Here is a 21,194-nt window from a genome sequence, read left to right on the forward strand (position 1 = left end):
TGCTGAGCCTTCAGGCACAAGCCACCACACGGGGCTCCTCCATTTCTTGTTTTTGAGACAATCTGCTCTTACACCTGTTCCATGGACCATAGAGGTTGTCCTCAGAGTCATGACCTGCCATAGCCTCTTGAATTCTGGGGTATGAGTCACCACTCTCAACTCTACCTCATGTTTTTGTCTCAACAGTTTCAAAAGTTGGAGTACTCCATTGGACAGAACAGTGGGTGTCACTGTGATGTTTCCCTCCATGGTTTTACTGTTCTTTGATCAGGTTAACTTCTGTTACTCTCACTTATTCCCCCCTCTTCCATCCCACGACCCTCTGCTCTTTCCTAATAGTTCCCCTTTAAGTTTTAAAATCTGAATTCCATACCTGAGAGACAATATTACATGCATGTTTCTTAAAGTTATGACAACTCCCAACACTTGTGGAGGGAAATGCTGCCCTTTGAGCAGACCGAACCCCCTATGCTCCGGGTTGCTTCTCCTTCACTGTAAATTCTACATGAACTGTTTTAGAGGCAGCTCTTGGCAGCCATGGTGATTCACGTAAAAGTGTGTTTTATTCCGCTGAAGTAAATGTGGTCTCTGAGGCTTACTGCCTTCATCTGCTAACCTAGGCCCAGAACTGGAAGCTTCTAGCCTCCATACAATCCAATCTAGGCCTAGAATGTCTTCAGCCTCTGAGACTTGCTGCGGAATACGTTCACTCTCCTAGTTCTTTCTGATCTCTGGCTGGCTGGTTCAAACTCCTCTCCAAGCTGACTGACTCAATTTGGCCTCTCTGTCTGTCTGTCTGTCTCTCTCTCTGACTGTGACTGAATTGCTCTGCTTGACCTCAAACTAACTCTGACAATCTGTTCTAATCTTCTGGCTCCTTCCCATTCTCTGGCTCATTCTTTCTTCCCTGTGTCTAACTTGTTCTGTCTTCAACCTGTCTCTGTAAATCTCTCCTAGTAACACCCCCCCCCCCAGATTGCTCTTCAAGAATCTTCTCTTTCCTCTCTCATCTCCTGAGAGTATGTCATATCCTATTCTGTCAAATCTTTCTCTGAGTCGTCACCTTGTCTGCCACTCAATTAGACATTACTTTCAAACATGGCTGCTTCCTTCTAGAAACTCACTTTTTCTTCATTGTTTGGGTTAAAGGTGTACACTCAGGCTGGGCTGCTTGTTGCATATCTTTGCTCTGTTTATAGAGATTAATAAAATTAATCCAATATTTACTATTAATTTTAGCTTAATTAACTTGAATTCCAGAGATGGGTGTGAACTTTACCCCTTTCCAATAAATTAGAACACCATAACTAGAAACAGGTTTTCCCAATCAACAACATAATCTCAGGGTTCACGGTGTGATCAAATATATTGCAACCATATACCATTAGATGTATATGGTTGATGATGTGGGGTTGTTAGCCCAGGGTAGGCTAATCAGCAAACAGAGTGGGAAGGCATGCCTCAGCCTCTGTCTAGGCAGTAGAGGGATTATATAAAGTGTAGACTGAGGAGTTAAGGATAGCTCTCATTGTTGTGCACAAGGGAAGGCATTGAAAATGGGGTCTTAGAATTGACCTGATGGGAAGAGAAACAGAAAACAGAGAAGATCTCTTTCTAGTCAGTTCCAAAGTCTGGGTCAGCTGCACATTGCCTTGAATCTCCAGTGACATCTGTCACAGTTATTAACTCATCCTTCCCTTCCAAACCAGTTACAGCCAGTTCCTGTTATTGGTACCTCAAATAAATCTATCCAATGCACATGGAAATACATCGAACCCATTGTTTGAAGCAAACTTGTGTGTTATGTTTTCAATTAGAAGAAAATCCCAGTGTAGAACTGATATCTGAGCCATGAGCCGTGGTAAGTCTGTAAAATCAAATTTAATTGAAGCCTATCTCTTTCAGTAATTATACTCTGACAATCCCTTATAGATACCCATGACTGACTGAGTGGAAGGAAGGCACAGCCAGTTAATGACTGTGACTGTGGAGGAAGCGAATCTTGCTACACCTGGAGTGACTTGTAGGAAGCGAATGGAGGCCCCACCACGTGGTCTGTGGCAGAGAATGTTAGTTCCCCATCCTTTCCGGATTGGAATTATGTTTTCCATTTCCTCTTAAAGTCACAGATCAATAGAGACAGTAATAAGTGATGTATTGAATCCCCTGGAGCTGGAGTTACATGTGCTTGTGAACTATCCAATGTGGGAACCGAACTTGGGTCCTCTGAAAGAGCAGCAAGTGCTCATAACTGCTGAGACATCTTTCTAGCTCCTCACTTTGGAATTTTTTGCCCCTATTTTTCATTGGCAGCAAATCAAATTGTTCTCTCTCTCTCTCTCTTTCTCTCCTGTTTTTATGAGACAGGGTTTCTCTGTATAGCCCTGGCTGACTTGGAACTCTCTCTCTAGATAGACCAGGCTGGCCTTGAACTCACAGAGATCTACCTGCCTTTGCCTCCTGAGTGCTGGGATTAAAGGCATGTGCCGCCACCACCACCCTGCTCTCTGCTGTCTTTTAACATTTTGCATTTCTTTAGAACTGATACTTAAAGCTTGTTAGACCATTTAACTTAAGACACCTTTATATCTTCTCTTGCTAGATTATAACTTCTCGGGAGCATGGGCCGCTTATTGTGTATCTTTGTTCTGTTTATAGGGGTTAATAAAATTAATCCAATATTTACTATTAATTTTAGCTTAATTAATTTGAATTCCAGAGATGGGTGTGAACTTTACCCCTTTCCAAGAAATTAGAAAAAGGGAAACAGGGACTATGTAGATAGAATCACCAAAGCCTGACCTAAAATGACATTTATTCCTCAGAGAATACTGATGCTATGAATGTTTTTACAGCTTGGAGATATCATTGACTCATAATTATCAGCATATAATTAACCAGACATGGTGGTGCATGCCTGTAATCTCATACTGGGAAGACTGAGGCAGGAGGGTGGCAAATTTGAGGTTTACCTGGGGTACTTAGAGAATTCAAGACTATGCCTGGCAACTAACTTAACAAGCCCCCGTTTCAGAAATAAAAATGATAAAGAGATGGGAATGAAGCCAGAGGTGGAGCACTAGCCTAGCACACACAAGGCCATGGGTTCAAACCCAGCTCTGGGAAAACAAGCAAGCAAGCAAAGGCAAACTATTGGATAATGCTTGGTTTGAGTGCACATTCACTAAACCATCGCTTTAACCAAGAGAAACACTCCAGCCACGAGGCCTCCAGTTTCCCTGTACTCTCTGCTGCACTTCTACTCAAGGAAACAATGTTCTATGTCCCTGTCATTTCTCATTCTTTAAAATTTTATACAAATGGGCGCATTGAATATGCACTTTAAAAAAATCTATTTCTTCCAACTCAGCTTCATCGAGAGGCATCAATGTTGCTAGCCATATCAATAATTCCTTCCTTCCTGGTGCGGAGCAGTGTTTCATCACGTGGCTATGTAACGATTGGCTTAGCCATTTGCCTCTTGCTGGCCACTTGAGTTGTTTCCAGTTTACGCTTGTGAATGTTTCTGTGCTTGGTTATGGCCTTTCTACATTGTGTGGGAGTGAGACTAGAATGGCTGAGTCACATGACATCTGGAGAGGACATTGAAGAAAGTGCCAAACGAACTCACCGTGTTCGCCCCTCTGAGTTTCAGTGGCTTCTCCATCTCTTCTGTTTGACCTTTTGAGTCCTTTCTTCTATTCTAATAGGCATACAGTGACATCACACTTTAGTGTTAAGTTGCATTTGCTTAAAAATGATAATGATGAACATCTTTTCAAACCATTACATGGCATTGATGGCTGACTCCTTTGTCTTCCTCTTGGACACTGTGTCCATTCACAATATTCTCCCCATTGAAGAGACTAGGTTGTTTTCTTCCTATGGTTGAATTTTGGCTTTCCCTGTGTACTCTAGACGTAACAACCTTTATCAGCTGTCACAACCTTCATCAGCTGTCACAACCCTCCTGAGCTGTAACAACCTGCATGAGGGCAGTCCCACATATGCTAGACACCAGTCTGGCTTCACATTACATTATGTTCAGTCAGTGTATTAGTGACTTTTTTGGTTGCTGTGATAAACACTGTGACCAAAATTGACTGTTTAAAGAGAGAATTTCTACTGGTTTAGAATTCCAGAGAGAGAGAGAGAGAGAGAGAGAGAGAGAGAGAGAGAGAGAGAGAGAGAGAGAAATAGTCGGGGAGGAGGCATGACTACAGCTGGTTTCCAGAACAGGAGCTCAGTGACCATATGATCAATGACAATAGGAAGCAGGCAGAGTTAACTGGAAGTGGGGCAAGGCTCTGAACTCTCACAACCTACCCCCAGTGGTGACACACTTCCTTAAGCAAGGCTGTACCTCCTAAAGGCTTTCTAGTCTCCAAACAGCTCTACCAATGGCCAAGGGTTTGAACATCCGAGCCTATGGGGGCATTTCTCATTCAAACACTGTGGTCACCAACTGAGAGCAGTAGCCTGAGGAATATGTAACTTTAGCTGAAGTGGAGCAGTGGAATGGGAGGGACAGCATCAAGGGACATGGCCAGCATCTTCTCACATCCATCCTGTGTATCCAAGAAGGGATGCTAGGGAGGTGGAGGAAGCACAGGTAATGGCAGCCTACTGATGAGGGGCCCTGGACTGTCTCAGTCAGGATTACTCTTGCTGTGATGAAACACCATAACCAAAAGCAAGTTGGAGAGGAAAAGATTTAATTCACTCACAGTTCCATGTAACACTTCATCACCCAAAGCAGTGAGGACATGCTCAAACAGGGCAGGAACCTGGAGGGAGGGAGGAGGGGATGCAGCGGATGTCAGAGACCTGCTTACTGGCTTGCTCCCCATGGCTTGATCAGTCTGCTTTCTTATAGAATTTAGGACCTCCAGCCCAGGATGGTGGCCCGGGCCGGGCCCTCCCACATCAATCACTAATTAAGAAAATGTCCCACAGACTTGCCTACAGCCCAGTCTTATGAAGGCATTTTCTTAATTAAGGTTCTCTCTCTTTCAAGTGACTTTAGCTTGTGTCAAGTTGACATAAAACTATCCAGCACACCGACTCAGTCTCTCAGAATTTTAGTGAGCTTTATTAGGGAGCAGTGGTCAAAATACAGAATGGGAGTTAGCAAAATCATGCATACTGCAGACGAAACTGCTGAGTCGTGCTTGCTGCTTAGGAAAATGTTTTGTAATTAGCTGGAAAAGCTGGAGTCTCACATACCATGAAGGTACATTCCATTCGTAGGTCCAGGTCTTATCAAACACTCACACACACACATACACATCTAGATATGATTCTGAAAGTCCAACGATGTTCCCACCAGGGTTATTGGTAATCATTACCTTCCCAATAACCAACCCACCCTCATGAACGGTAGAATTCATGCATGGTGGTTTGGTTGTACAGTGAGTGCTGTATCAGGAGAGAAAATGAGCTGGGTTCAATGGATGAAACTCATCAATCTAATGATGTGGAGGAGAACAAGAAACACAACACTGGGACCAAGCAGGGACATGCTGTTGCTTAGCAACATGTATACAAAAGATAATGCTATGAAGAAAAGCAAGACAAGGGTCAGGGGAGAGGTGGTATTTCTACAGAGGTGTGGGAAGGGTGATTAGCTAACGCTTCTTTTAATTACACGTGCTTTGTGCAATTTCTGCTTATATGACGTAGTTCATAGTAAAAAGAAAAAAAAAAAAAAAAAGGAATAGGCCAGATGAAGGGAAAGATGTATACTCCAGACGGAAGGCAAAGTCAGCAGGGAAGGATCGTGCAGAGCTATAGGAACGCCAACAGGGTGGACTGATGAAATGGCGTGGCAAGGAGTGACCAGAGGAATGGCGCTCATACAGTAGGAAAGGCTCTATCAGTCTTGTGGAGGAATCTGGGCTCTATCCTGAGGGCAGTGGGAAGTCATGGCCGTAGAGAGGCTATGGAGAGACAGAATCAGACCTGCACATTTGGAAGAAGTCTTGGTCCACATCTTGGGGGCTCTCCCTCGTTGTCCTGGGTGAGTGGGTGGTGAAGTGTGGGGTCTTCAGAGTGTAACCACTGTGGGCGACCTTTCCCCAGAGCTCTGTCTGCATCCAGGGGCTGGGAACCCAGAGCTTGCCATTCAGTAGCGCTGCCCCCAAAGCCTTTGGACCAAAGACCTTGCTCAGTTCCTGATAGTGCAGTGGTTGTATCTGGGGGGGCTTGTCTCCTTTTAATCACAGGATTGTTCATGACAGGGTCAGATTCTCCTCTCTAACATCAGCCAGACTAACGTTTGATTGAGGAGAAAGTGCCATCCCTGTTCCCAGACACCATCTCATTTAGATTCTGGATATTTTGGAGCAAAGGAGAAAAAATAACAAAGGATGTGAGGGTCTCGAAACAGCTGACAACTGCTGGAAGTTAACCTTGTGCGGGACCCATCTCAGAACCTAACAGTTGAATAATACCGCACGTGATGTTCATATTATTGCTAAAATGACTTGTTCCATCTGCAATAATATTAGAGGAACATCTGGTCAGCGCAAAGTTTTCTGCTGTGGGCTGCTTTGTGCAAGTCGGGAACTACATTCCCTAGATAGACCCTGCATCCAGTCTCAGGCTCTCAGTTCCAGCTGAGTTATACAGAGAGGTACCATCTGAAAGCTCTCGATTAGCTTGCCATTTTAATTGTACCCGAGGGATTTTTTTTCCCTGGTAGTTTAGATAGCTGCTGCTATTGCCGCTAATGGATTTATTTTTTAAAATACAAACAACCTAAACACACACACACACACACCCCTCCCCCCTACGTTATGTATTGAAATAGTGAATAGTGTAGCTTTTAACTTAATACATTCTAAACTTAAAAAACAAGAAAATCTCCCTTACATCTGCTTTTGAGGGGTTTGGCTTGCAGTATCTTCTCCATTGCAGAAGAGTATGTAATCATTTACCTCCCAGGTTCTCTGTTGGAATTTTGCCTCCTAAACACATTAGAAACAATATTTTCATTATTTTGAAGCGCGCATGTGTGTGTGTGTGCACGCGCGCGTGTGTGCACTCATATACATGCATATGAGTGCATGTTCCTGCATAGGCCAGAAGAGGGCTTCGCACTCCCCATTGCTGGAGTTGAAAGGAGCGGGGAGCTATCCCAAGTTGCCGCTGGGAACTGAACTCAGAACCCCTGGAAGAGCAGGAAGTGTTATCAACCAATGAGCCATCTTTCCAACCCCCCGCTTTTCCCTTTTTCGTTCCAATAAGTCTGTTGTCTTGTTCCATAATAAAAAGGAAGTCCAAAAAAGTTCAGATTCAGGACAGAACTATTTACTCAAACAGTCTTTGCTCCGAGCCAATGTGCACCTGAGAGCCATTGGGCCTAATCTGATGCCTGTAAGATTGATTCCTGTGACTAATCCTGTGCTCAGCCCACACTGAACATAATGTTCCCCTGTTCACGCTAGAGCCACTTCCAGACAGCACCTGCAAGCAGAGGTGGGTGGCCTTCACAGGTAGGTGACTCTTGTACATTGACCTCACCAGCAAGTATGGAAGGGTCTTCACCTGGCTGACTCGGGTTGGCCTGCTGGGTGACCATCCTCAAAAGTTTAGACTAGTGTAACAAAGGAGGCCACTGTGACCTATCAGAAGGCTGTACTCTTGCTATAAGGAGTCATGAGGGGAGAACCAATGGACCGAATTGTGAAATAAGCCCTGGGAATTAAGAGAGAGGTGAGGACATCTCCAAGACAGGTGTGGCCTGAGCCAAACAAAACTGGCTCAGGATGAGCTGAGCCTCAGATGTTCAGTGCATCCTGTGTGCTACAGATCAGCTGTCCTAACATGTCTTCTTCAATCCTCCTCAGCCCAGGAGTGCCCACTTTGCCTGCTACAAAACAGCTCGCTGCAGCTCTCTGCACTTGGCAAGTGTGCATGTCGCCTTCCAATCCTCTACTTCACCTGCAGTCTCGGAGCTCCTTGTGCAGCTTGGACCTGGCCCAGGTGATCCACTGCTCCTCTTCAGTCCCCTGGCTCCTGGGAGGGAGGGGTCCTCCTAGAGCTTTGTGTGGTGTCCCCTGGAGCCCCTGGGCAGATGGTGTTTGCTCCTCTCCAGCTTCCTACAGCTGCTGACCTGTCTTCCTTTTGCTAAATCCGACAAATACTTCCAGAGCGTTCTTTAGGATTTGGCTCTGGTGGAGAGAAAGCCGCTTTATCCCTCTAACATTATTGACATTGAACATCAAGGACCCTTGTGGGCCCACGACAAGCTGTTGGGGGACACTTTACAGCACTGTTAGTGAAGAAAAACTAACTTGGCAAGTGGAGACAGCGGAAGTGTTTTGCCTTTTAAAACCACAGTTTAAAAAAATCGTATTAAGTATCTCTTCACTAGGAAGTGATGTTGTAAGAACGTCCCTTAAAGAACATCCCATTACTGTTCCAAGGAGAAAAGAAGATTTAGCTTTATCACTTTAAAAGGTCTCGGTCTCTTTCTCTCTCCCATTCATGAAGGCCAGAGGTGTTAGATTCCCCTGGAGTGAATCACAGCCTGACACGTATACATTCTGGGAACTGAACTTGGGTCCTCTGCAAATGCTCTTGACCGTTGAACCATCTTCCCGGCCCCAACTTTTTCTTTTTGTAACAGAAGAGGGTGAGGTTAGGGGGGTTATACTTTGAAGACCTTGCATTTTCTTTATTTGTTGCTGCAGAGTCAACAGTTTGAGGCTGCTCTCCCTCAAAACGTACTTAATCAAAAAATTTAAAGCAACTTGGAAATTGGCAGAAAAAGGAGAAGATGTTAAAGAGCTCACCAAATGCCCACTGAGAGCACATGCACATTCATCTAGGCAGGTAATGACTAGTCTGTGTTTACTGAGAAGAAAGAATCCCAGTTAAGTGGGCATGACTAAAAGGGGAGGGTAGTGGAGAGTGCGTGACGGTTGCATGTAGTGGTTTAGGAATGACTAGAGGGGTCACAGGTAAAACAGTTAAAAGCAAAATAAGTATGAAATGCTGCAGCCTAAATTGGCCCATTGACTGACAAACACAAATGCACATTGAGCCACACACAGGGCAGGCACACAGGGCAGGCATGCAGGGCAGGAATGAAGGGCAGGCACAGGGCAGATACACAGAGCAGGCACACAGGGCAGGCATACAGGGCAGGCATACAGGGCAGGTATACAGGGCAGGCACACAGGGCAGGCACACAGGACAGGCACACAGGGCAGGCACACAGGGCAGGCAGGCATGCAGGGCAGGCATATAGGGTAGGTACACAGGGCAGGCATGCAGGACAGGTACACAGAGCAGGCACACAGGGCAGGCACACAGGACAGGTATACAGGACAGGCACACAGGGCAGGCACACAGGGCAGGCAGGCAGGACAGGTACACAGGGCAGGTATAGGGCAGGCATGCAGGGCAGGTATACAGGGCAGGCATGCAGGGCAGGCACAGGGCAGGCATACAGGGCAGGTACACAGGGCAGGCATGCAGGACAGGTACACAGGGCAGGTACAGGGCAGCCATGCAGGGCAGGTATATAGGGCAGGCATGCAGGGCAGGCACAGGGCAGGCATACAGGGCAGGCACACAGGGCAGGCACACAGGGCAGGGGATCCCCTGAAACTGGAGTTATAAGGAGTTGTATAGGTGTTGTGTTTGTGAACACACAGAGTTACTTATATATGGCTTACCTCTTCCCAGTAACATTCAGAACTCGCGGTTTAGACCACAGGAGGATCCTTCACCCGTTAGAGCAATCCTCCGAGGGAAGCTAAGAACACGCTGGTAAGCGAAGGTATCTTTGTGCCAGCCCAGGCCTTTATGATTCGGGATAATTTACCTTGTTTCCTAACAGATTATCTATGGACAGGACACTCACTTGCTTTATATACTTTCCACCACCCAGCTGCAGTGCCACAGTGGACTGTGATCCTGGCAGGGAAGAACAACTCAAAGCCCTTTCCAGCTGTGGTGGCTGCTCCTGGCTGTCAGCTTGACTCTATCTGGAATGAACTGCAATCCAGAAGTGGAAGGCTCACCTGTGATCCTAATCTGGAGGCTTGGAGATAGAAGTTTCTGACCTGGATCTTGGCATAGAGATCTTGAGGCACAGTGGCCATGAGTTCCAGAAGATTAAGACAGGGAGATCTCTGAGTTCGAGGTTATCTGGGATTAAAGGCTTGGTGGCACACACCTTTAATCTGGGCCACACCTGCTGGAGACCTACATAAGGACATTGGAAGAAGGAAGATTTACACTCTATCTCTCCTTCGCCTGCTTGCCTTGTGGGACTGAGCAGCTGCTAGATCCTTGGACTTCCATTCACAGCTGCTGCTGATCATTGTTGGGAGTTGGACTGCAGACTGTAAGTCATCAACAAATTCCTTTACTATATAGAGACTACCCATAGGTTCTGTGACTCTAGAGAACCCTGACTATTATACCAGCCAAATTCTAATGCACTTGAATTACAGGAAATCAGGATATGGCCCCCTCATGCCTTTAATCCTAGTTTCCATTGTCCTTTAATTGTAGGACATTGGCTGCCTCTGTTGGAGAACAGCCACATTCAGGGACAGGGAGGGGAAAGGGACTGGGAAGAGACCATCAAGATGGCAGCCGGGGGTGGGGGTGGGGCTGGTGAGATGGCTCAGCGGTTAAGAGCGCCAACTGCTCTTCCAAAGGTCCTGAGTTCAAATCCCAGAAACCACATGGTGGCTCACAACCATCCGTAATGAAATCTGATGCCCTCTTCTGGAGTGTCTGAGGACAACTACAGTGTTCTTACATATAGTAAATAAATAAATAAATAAATAAATAAATATTAAAAAAACAAGATGGCAGCCAGGATCCTGGGAAACTGCTCCTGGACAGGAGGTGAGGAGACCCTGTAGTGACGGCCTGGGCAGACACAGACAAAGGGGTAGAGTAGGTTCGGATACTGTTGGAGACATGCGGTTGAAGAGAACGGGAAGAATGACAAGCTGAGAGGGCAGCTGGGCTAAGGAAAGTGAAAACAGACCTGCAGAGCTTTGAGGGGAGAAGGAAGAAGGAGAAGAGAGTTTAGTTGAGTTGCTGGAGACACAACTACAGTCATCTGGAGTACTGTGGGTCAAGCGGTAGCTGGGTTAAGTGTGCAAGTCCAGAATCCTGTCTGATCTGGGGCAAGTGAGAGAAGCTCTGTTAGGCCTCGTATTCTCCCTGGGTAATGGCAGAGGTTACGATATCCAAGTTTATGGTCAGACATGAATATTAATACATGAAAAGCACTTACAATGCTTCCTGGCTCACAACGAATGCCAAAATGTTAGGTCTGGTGATGATGGTCAGCTATCTTGAGAATTATGGTGAGAAGCTCAAGGTCAAATCTCTCCTTACACAGTAGTAGAAGATGAGATGGCAAGGTGATGAACTGACCAGAGCACCCTGGATTTCAACTTCTGCCTTTCTTCTCTCTTCCTATGACTCCTCAGAAAGCTTTACTTGAAAATTAGCCAAAAATCTCTGGCCAATAAAATCTTACGTATCTACCGTATTAGATATTTTCCCCCAAGATCCTAAAAGATCAATAAATGAAATACTATAGAAATGGCTTATGATTCTACATGCTTACCAAACAGTATATGTAGTTTAAAATTATTTTTGATAAATTTCAATTTGCATCAGCATTAATTTTAACCATAAAATTAACGAAGCCATAGCCACTTATTCAAAACTCTGAAAGGGGCGGGGGACTTGGGATCGCTGATTTCTTTTCCACGTTAAATAAATAATGGGATGAGTCTGTGGGTGGCCAACAGCTTGGGAGGGTTGTGGGGTGCTGTCTGCCCTGAGGCATTGTTCAGTCAGGCTGATTTCCTCACCCCATTTGTCTAGAGAACTAGGACTTCACTGGTCCCTGGGTATCAGGGAAAAGCTGTGGTGCAGTCCAGGCTGGTCAGCTCAGGGTGCTGCTTGGTGTTTGGCTTGGCTCAACCATGTGAGACTCTTATCTTCACATTCCTAAACTAGGCCACAGGAAGGACAGTTGAAGTGGGATGTCACACAGATCTGGAATTCTCGTCTCAATGTCCAGAAATTCTTTCTTCCTTCTGTGTTTTTTTTTTTTTTTTTTTTTTGTAGCATGCTACTTAAAAACAAAAACCAACCAACCAACCAACCAAAACAAACTAAAAAGACCCCCAACAACAACCAAAACAAAAGAAAACAAACAAACAAACAAATCCAACCAACCAGGTGTGTGGCTGATGCTAAGTAGGTGGTTTTGTAGTTTGAGTTGAAGGGCACAGGACAAACCTTGAAATGTTAATGAAAATGTTAAAAACCCAGGTATCCTAGGTTGTATTCAAAACCATAATCTTCTGTGGAGATTGGACTGTGGAGGAGGTGACAAAGATAGTCTCCATTTGTGCTTTACAAAGATGTCCAACGCCACTGAGTAAGACCAACATCTTGGCCTGTAAGATGGGGGATGGGGTGGGGTTCATAAGTGGGGGCAGCCAAACTATTCTCCAGACATTCTGGACACAAATTTCCTTTCCACGCGTTTGTGTATGACCTTGGACTAATTAAATTATCCTTGCATTTTTCTGTTTGCTAATACCTAAAATAGGGCGAGTCGTACAATTTGCTTCACAGAGCTAAAGTGAGAACAAACAGCCCCAGTGTCGTGCCTGCTACAGACAGTAAGCCCTCTGTAAATGACCGTATTATTAGAGCACTTTAAAGTCACAAGAACATTTCACTTAAAGACCCTTTTAACTGGGGTAAGGTGGGAGCAGAAGACAACCATTGCAGCGGAATTAGTGCCTTCCAGAGCTAAGAAACAGGAGCAGGGGCGGAAGGAGGGGAGTCCCGAGTTAGCTCTATATGTGCGTGTACGTGTGTGTGTGTGTGTGTGTGTGTGTGTGTGTTTGTGCGCGGGGGAGTGCTGAACCTGGAACCCTCTGCGAAGCCCCTTCTTACTCCTGTGTTTCAGGGAACCCTTAGGTTCCTTTACCTGAAAAGCAAGGGTAATATATTTAAAGAATAACTGGCGAGAGTCGAAGCATTAACCTGCTTCTGGGTCAGGCTAGGCACACACAGCAAATGCCTACATAGCCCTTCGGTTCCAGGCTTGTTTCTTTGCGGCTTGGTGCAGCAGTCACTCCTTAGCACCCCGCCTTCCTCCCTGGAGACGCGGGCGAGGGGCACACAGCAGCCAGACCGCATCGCACCGCACCGCGGCGCACGCGCACACGCTCGCCTAGCACCCGGGAAGGGAAGGTGGGCGGGGAGGCCTGGAAAGTTCCACCGGGTTCCAGAGCCCAAGGTTGGTAGGCGCGGAGGCGGCGGGGAGCGGGTGCGTGCCGAGCGAGGAGACGGCCTCCCACGGGCTGCTCGAGACCGTGTCCACGCTCCGCAGGCTCGGGGGACACAGACACGGCCCGGGAGGGCAGGCAGGCAGCCGTTGAGGTGCAAGTGCAAGGCGCCCTCCGGGAGAGGGGCGGGGCGGAGCCGGGTGGGCGGGGCTCTCGGTGGGCGGGGCGAGCCGTCTGCGCAGCTGCGGGAGCCTTTAAACCCGGCCTCGCGGGGTCGCACGGTGCTTTCGCCGCCCGGGAGCTGACCGGCCGCGTCCCCCTCTCGTCTTCCTCTGCGCCCCGCGTCCCCGCCCTCGCGACCCCGGCTCTCCTGGACTCGGCGCGGCCATCCCGGGCGATGCCCCGCTACGAGTTGGCTTTGATTCTGAAAGCCATGCGGCGGGTAAGTGACCTTCCCTCAGACCGAGTTCCCGCGCGGGCGCGCCCCGCTGCCTCTAGGCCTCCCAGTCCCGCGTGTCCTGCCTGCTGGACACCGGGTCCTCTCGCGCGGTGCGCGGGGAGGTCGCGGGCGCAAAGTGGGGGGGGGTGGCGCGTGGGTCGGGCGCCCGGCGCGGCCGCGTGCGCGCGGGAGGCGGGGGGTGTGTGTGCCCGCGCGTGTGCGCGGTCGCGGGAGGGGGTGTGCCGAGCAGGCGGCGGGCCAGGGGGCGGGGCGGGCCTCGGACCCCGGCTCTCCGGAGTCCGATGGAAGGACTGCGGGAGGACACACGCGCGAGAACCCAGGCCGGCCCCGCTCTGCGCCCACGCGTCGAGAAGCTGCTCGTCGTCCCCGCCGGCCGCTCGTCCCGATCGCCTGCCCTCAGCGTCTGCGATCAGTTACAGCCTTCCTCCAAAGCCCGCCAGTGTCGGCTGTGTACCCACGCACTTGTCACCGCTGTCACACCAAAAAAAAAAAAAAAATCTTTTGACCTTTCTTTTTCTGACTCCAGCGGAAATCCTGCTCCGGGTGCCCTTAGCCCCGTTTTATTCATCCAAGTTGTGGCCTTGCTTGTGTTTCCGAAGACATGCCTTCCCCCAGCTTTTGATTGATCTGGAGGTAGGGACTTTCAGGTTTGGAGGGATGATAAACCACCAGCAGCCGGGTCACGGACTGGGGTCGGCGGCCGGCGGAGGCAGCTATGTTCTGAGTCAGTCAGTCGTCGCTGAAATCCCCATTCTTCTGAGAGAATTCGGTAATGTAGTGTGCTTTCACGCACTCTCCTTCCCTAGCAGGTACAGTTTAAAAGAAAACAAAAGCAACCGTTGTGCCTTTTCTGAGCGTTGGAAGCAGCTTTCTTCTAGCCCTGGGCATGTAGGCTTTGGGTCAATTTCAAGCAGTGGCTTCAGTTTGAATCAACTTAAGCCAGGGGTCACGGGGCTAGGCTCTGGAACAGCTAACAGTCAGGCAGCAGGAGGAGATTGTTAGGTGTGCCTTGTACAGGGTTGGCTTGGAAAGGACACCAGAGCCACCTGATGGTCCAGAAGTTTGTGCCCCCAAGCTTACTGACTCCCTCGCTCCGGGAGAACGTTGTCTCACCTCTTGGTAAAGTACTTCATCTACCTTCCTTCCTCTTTGGGTTTTACAGCGTTAAAAGAATAGGAACAACAGAGGGGTCTGGGTTGAGAAAGTATTAAAAAGGGACTGTTTCTGATTAAATGGAAATTACTTAAGCCTCCTTTTATACTTTTTTAGGTAATGTTAGAAACTGAAAAAATGTGACCACCAAGATTCATTCCCTCAAGGTGTGAGGTAGCAGTGGGACCCTTTGCACTCCTTTGAATGAGAGACTCTTGCTTAGCATGGCTGCCTAGTACATTGGCTAAATGTATTTTACCATGATGTGGATATGTGTTCACTCTGATTCAAAAGTTGGGTGTAACCTGCTCAAAATCTTGGCCTGAGGGTAGGTTCAGAGCACCTTAGAGAAGAGTGAAGACGGAAGAGAGGCGCTTAAACATAGTGTGGAAGATGTGTGAAGATCTTTACAGACCCAAAGAAACTAGATAAAATGACAAACCTCGGTTTTTAGTTCTGACTTTGAGAAGGTTGTAAACAAGTAAAGATGTGCAGAGTCTAGACATTTTTTTTTTTTTTTTTGCTTTCAGCTTTAGAAAACTGAATTCTTACAGGGTGTGTACTTGTGGGTGTAAAGGAAAATGCACTTTGTTTTAATAGAAAATGGCACAGTGGTTTGCACACCTAGAGCAGGCTTTTGGAAAGCCACAGTTCCAGCCTAGGACAGTTAGCTTTTGTAAACAGAGTTCTGAGATGCATGTTGGATACCTGATAGTGCACCCTTCCATGTGACGGTATTCTCCCTCCTTCCTCTCCTCCAAGAGCCTTGTGTTCCAGGGCTGGGAGTAAGCAATCGCTGAAGCAGAAAAGGGAGTTGAGAGACTGCAGTCTCCTAGAGACCCTGCCTCCTACCCAGCATTGTACTCTTGTTTCTCCCATGCCTACAAAGCAGTCTTGGTTTGTCTTCCCTATTGTGACTCTTACTTTATTTTACTGTCCTTGACCTCAGGCTTGACTTACTTCAATTGAGCTTTTAGAGTTTAAATGTAAAGACACATGTTGACATAGCATAGTGAGTGCCTTTGTAGCAGATTGCCTGTGAGAGTTCTCAGGCTGAGACCTCAGGATAGAAGTTCTAAAAATTCTAGGGCTGTCTCCTCACTCTGCAGTTGGCATGATTCTCACGAGCCCTTGTTTTTGATGCATTTAGAGGTTTGTGTGTTTACAGGTGCAGACCACAGTCCTCAAGATTGTGCACTTAGATTTTAATGCTATTTCAAAGTCGTAATTCTGTATTCTCTAGCATAAAAACTTGAGGAGTACGGTAGAGTGGCACGTTGGATGTGAGTTGGACTCTGAGGGTGCTGACAAGCCGTGGGAAAGGTAGTAGCTTAGGGCCAACAGCCTTAGGTGCCTTCCTGGGAGAGCTGCTGACACTGGCTGACACTGGAAGCTCCTATCCAGGCTTCTAATGGCTTCAGGAGAGAAAACAGGAAGGGCAGAGCTGCAGAGGGAACACCAAGCCGCAGATGCCAGCAGTGTCTTCTCACAAGCATTGCCTGTGGGGGAGTGAGCGCAGGCTGCTCTCCACCTCTGCCCGCCTGCTCACTCGCTCAGGAGGACTTTGAGGTGGTTGAGGGAGGGCTGGTGAGGCTGGGAATACTTGATGCGCTGCCTCTCTTGAGCTGGACGTCACTCTGCAGTTTCTTTCTCCTTAGAGCTATGGGTTCAAATGGATAAAGCCACACCCAGCCCTAAAGGACTTCATAGGTTTGGTTTTTAATACTTGAAGTGGGTGTAGAAGAAGAATCTGTGCAGTAGGTAACTATTGTTCGGTTACATAATTCCGAGCACTTTGTTAGGCCTGACCCTTTGGTCAGATGATTGGTCACTGATGGGGTGGATTTGTGACAGCCCCGAGGAAATATTTCTTGAAATCATGTCATTATTACTCAAGAGTCGTTGTGTGTGAATGGTTGAAATAACACCTAGTTTAATTACTAAATGGCTGAATGTACAGTAAGATAGCATTTGTATGTCCTTTTGTATGTAGGGATTTTTAAAACTAGGAATCGCACGCAGGGCGTGGTGGTACATGTCCGTGGTCACAGCACTTGGTAGTGGAGCCACGGAGATGAGTAATACAGTGTCTTCCCTGCCTGGAATACATAAGAACCTGTTTGCAGAGAGCAACAGCAATGCTCCAGGAGGGGTAAAGGACATAGCTCGCTCATTAAACCTTAAGCTTTGTTTTATACTCTCCATTTTTAATTTTAGTAAAAAGCAGAGTGTAGTTTACAGTAGGTCACTAAAGTGGTGTGCAGGTTAAGTTCTATGGCATACTGTGACGTTGCTACAGAAGACTGTGTTGGTAATTGTAGGATGCAGAAGGCACTGATCTTCTACAGCCTAGCTGCTGAAGAGTTTCATATGCTTTCTTTCACCCTGGCCTCTCTGATAGCACAGCCTGGCTGTGTTTTGAGATGTTCTAGAGCTGTGTCCAAGAAATTCTTGAAGTAATACTAGAAAGGATAGCTTTTCAGAACTCCCAGATGGGGTTGGCTTGACAACCTTTGATAAGTAGGACACGGTGAGATTTCTGTTGTTGTTGATGTAGAAGTTCAGGTGGAAGTGTCCAGCTGTCAGGTGATCCTATCAGTCATTTTCTTGGTTTTTTGGGCCCGACCATTATAGCTTAGCTTGTATCTTTGATGATTGCTCTTTGTGCTGTGCTTGAAGCTACACACTTAAAAGAGCTTTGTGAACAATTTTGTACTTTGATTTGGCATTAAAGTTCTCTTGGGTTACAGCTCACTACAGCCGAAGGTGATAGAAGGAGTCTTGTGCCTGCCCTTGAGCTGCAGCTAAGGAACAAGGATGGCGTGGGGTAAGGAGTCCTTCCTGTCAGACATGGTTTGTAGATCTGACACTGCTGTCAGAGACCACACTCTACCCCAGCTGCACTCAGGCCGCATTACTAACGTCTGCTGTAGAGTTAAAGCCTAGGCCGGATTTACATGGAGGTTTCTACTTGATCTTTTCAGTGTAAAATCACCTTAAAATAGTCTACAGCACTGAGAGCTGACCTGTAAAGTAATACTTCCCACGATGTGCTATTGCTTGTCATATTTAGTAGATGAGCTTTGGGACACAGAAGTCTGTCTGGACATGGGGTCAGGGATGAGAGGAGAGAGGAGGATGTATGTCTGGTTATTGATGTGTAAAAGCCAGTGGCAGCTGATTTAATAGGAAGACTTTCTAGTTGACTGAGTCACTGGCTTTGTACTAGAATTTGTTTATAATATTCTCATGAGTTTATACAAAAGAAAAGGGTATCTCCTTTTTAAAAAAGTAATATTAATGTTTATGAGTACATTGCAGCTGTCTTCAGACACATCAGCAGAGGGCACCAGATCCCATCACAGATGGTTGTGAGCCACCGTGGGGTTGCTGGGAATTGAGCTCAGGACCTCTGAAAGAGCAGTCAGTGTTCTTTACCACTGAGCCATCTCTCCAGCCCAGGGGTATCTCCTTTTAATATTTCATTCGAGGCCATTTTGTTAAACCATCAGATTTGTTGTAAAACATGTAATTATCTTTGTCTAGGGAAGTCAGATTTAAGGAGTTAATCAAATAAATGCCTGGTAGGTTATTAATTTGCATAAAAGGAAAACTTGTAGGCAGTCAGCTGGTCCCTCCTATTCTTCCATTGCTCTGAAGTAGAGTCTACACTGGCTCACCTGCCACTCACCCTTTCTCCACCATGTCCTGAGAAACAGTTTTACATTTCATGGTTGAGAAAAATGAGCTATATTTTGTGGCTCTGTGGAAATAAGAAAAGTAAGGTTGTATGACCCTTTTTGCTTTATCATCTAGTTCTTCACAGGATGGACACTGTCCAGGCTCAACATTTCTCTTAGCTTTTCATGACTTGTGCTGTTTTCTGACTTTCCTACTGTGATCCTTCCCTCTTTGCAGTATTTCACATTTGACACACAGGTGAGGTGTGGTTTGTGAGTCAAGCCCCCACACTGGCTTTTCCCTCTGCTTGTTGTAGGCTCTTAGATAACACCTTGGCATTGCCAGCTCAGTATTGTTCAAAACGTAATGGATTGTGGTTCCCAGAATCACATGTTAGTGCTTTGTAACTTCTGTTTCTGTTGCCTCAGACTGAAAACTTTGTGTTATTGAGGTCTCGGGCATGTGCTTTCTGCCTTAGATGAACATTCTTAGATTCTTGACGTTTTTTCAGCGGTTTCTTTGGATGCTGAGAACTATTCACTGAGAATAGTTAGTACTCATAATTTATTGGAGTGCAAGTTCTTGAGATATTTTAACGAATCTGAGATGAATTTTCATAAGGAAGTAGTATCGTGTACATTGGGTATCTGATAGTTCATGGTGGTTGATCGTGTGAATGCTTGGTGAGTTGGGGTATACTCTTCACAGAGGAGAGTGAAGTGTGGTATCATGATGGTCTCTGGGACAATTCCAAACTGGTCTTTTCTAACACCATGACTTAATTTCCTGTGTTCTTCAATCAACACACTGAATAACAGAATTGTGCATCTCTGTGTCTACCGTTCCCTTTTATTTTCTTCATGCATGTATCGCATTGTTCCTCTATGGGATCTCTCCCCTTTCTGCATTACCGTCCTATTTCCATGAAAGCCTTCAAGTTCCTTTCAGCTTACTTGTTACCTTAAACAGGTATCAAGGACCTGCATTGTTAATAGTGTAGATAGATGTGGGTATTCCCAATGTGTGCACTGTATTTTATCATCCTCATGGGGTACTTTCTACGCTGTACTAAAAGCTAATTGGTTAATGTGTCTTACCTGCTGTGTTAGGTTGTAGTTCTTTAGGGTCAGTTATGTTTCAGTTTTGTCTTTTCCTGTGCTGTGCATAACAGGTGTTCGCAGCTGCCTTTGAGAATTACAACTATTTCTGTAGAGTAGGTTTTGATAGGATATAGCATGGTGACCCTCTGTGCCATATCAAGTCTGTGAGTTTCCTGGGACTGTGTGTTGTATTCTGCCCAAAAGTTCCACTGATTTCCAAGATGATTTTGTAGTAGAAAAGTCTTTTTTTTAATGGTATTTTACATTTCATATAAATGGACTGAAATAAATGCAAGCTTTATTCAGAAAACCAAGTTGGAGTCTTTGGAGACTCAGGAGAAGCTCAGGAGAAGGGGGGACAGTGGGCTCGAGTCTGTGTACTGTGTGGATTGCTTTACAGAAGCGTTCTACTGTCAGGAAGCGGGCTGGGAATTGTAGATGCTGCATTTGTAGATATGGCTGGCACAGCTTCAACAAAGAGACTGTCATCATCTCCATTCTCCAAGGGCTTGGTCTCATGTTAAGGTTGACCAATAGACATACAGCTTATGTGTTAAAACATTTACGGTATGTAGGGATGGTCTGATCAGATGTGGTGACTGGGAATGAAGAGACGTGCTTCAGTATGTGCTTTGACTCTGTTTTCTAAACAGGCAAACAAACATACAATTCCAAATAAAGAGGTTAGCTGCTCTGGTAGGATCAATAAGAACTGGCAGTGGAGAGACCTGGAAGGTTCTTCAGAGGCTGATAGAACTTGCACTTCCAAGAAGATTTCTAAGCATTTTACACTCTCAGTTTCTCATTTCTGAATGAGGATGATCCTTACTGGAAGGCCTTTGAAGGGGAAGTGGGTATCCAGTGTGGCTCCAGAACAGCTTCTGAATGCATTACCTCATTTCCATTGATCCTTTACTGTTGATGCTTCACAAGGTAAACTATATATATATATATATATATATATATATATATATATATATATATATGCTATTATATCAACATCCAACCCTGAAACACAGCTCTTGCCCCGTGCGATTAGTGTGGTTGGTGCAGGTCACTCCGTTTTAAAATATTATAATGCTCGCCGCCCATTTTCTCTCTTGCTTCCTTGTAGAAATCAGGTTTTAGAGGAAATCCGGTTCTCAGAGTGTTGGCACCATGGGCCAGATGAGGTGTGTCGATGTCGAGATGAGCTAGCACTCTCGTTTTGTAACTTCTGAGTTAGTTCATTGGATTTAAGTGGCTGTCCCAATCCTCTCTGGGCATTCATATGGACACAGTTCACCTTGATTATTTTTCAGTGGTTTATAACGGACTAATTACCTACTCAGTAAACATGAAACATGTTCAGTTTATAAAAAATAACAATAAAAAAAGTCAAACTAAAATCCCTGTTTATTTCCCAGTTTGAGATTGTTGGACTATGTGAGGCCATTTAGGCTGAAGTGTGCAAGAGAGGCTTTCAAGGTGCACATAGCTAAGAGCCTGACCGTGTGAGCTGTGAGG

General features: G+C 46.2%; 2 protein-coding genes across 2 annotated transcripts in view; both read left to right on the forward strand.

Annotated features, from left to right (window-relative positions):
* The first annotated feature begins 13,560 nt into the window (after positions 1-13,560).
* The window catches only part of Mrps6 (mitochondrial ribosomal protein S6), a 51,359-nt gene continuing 43,725 nt past the window's right edge, over positions 13,561-21,194 (forward strand). The window contains exon 1 of the mRNA XM_021184592.2: positions 13,561-13,737. Coding sequence (XP_021040251.2) covers positions 13,693-13,737 — 45 coding nt within the window. The 5' untranslated portion in view covers positions 13,561-13,692. The remainder of the gene's footprint in view (positions 13,738-21,194) is intronic.
* Slc5a3 (solute carrier family 5 member 3) overlaps positions 13,649-21,194 on the forward strand; it is a 30,256-nt gene continuing 22,710 nt past the window's right edge. Inside the window, exon 1 of the mRNA XM_021185280.3 lies at positions 13,649-13,737. The gene's annotated coding sequence lies outside the window, so the exon portion shown is untranslated. The remainder of the gene's footprint in view (positions 13,738-21,194) is intronic.

The sequence above is a fragment of the Mus caroli genome, unplaced genomic scaffold, assembly GCF_978045245.1.
Source record: "Mus caroli unplaced genomic scaffold, Mus_caroli_1 scaffold_17, whole genome shotgun sequence".
NCBI classification, from domain to species: domain Eukaryota; kingdom Metazoa; phylum Chordata; class Mammalia; order Rodentia; family Muridae; genus Mus; species Mus caroli.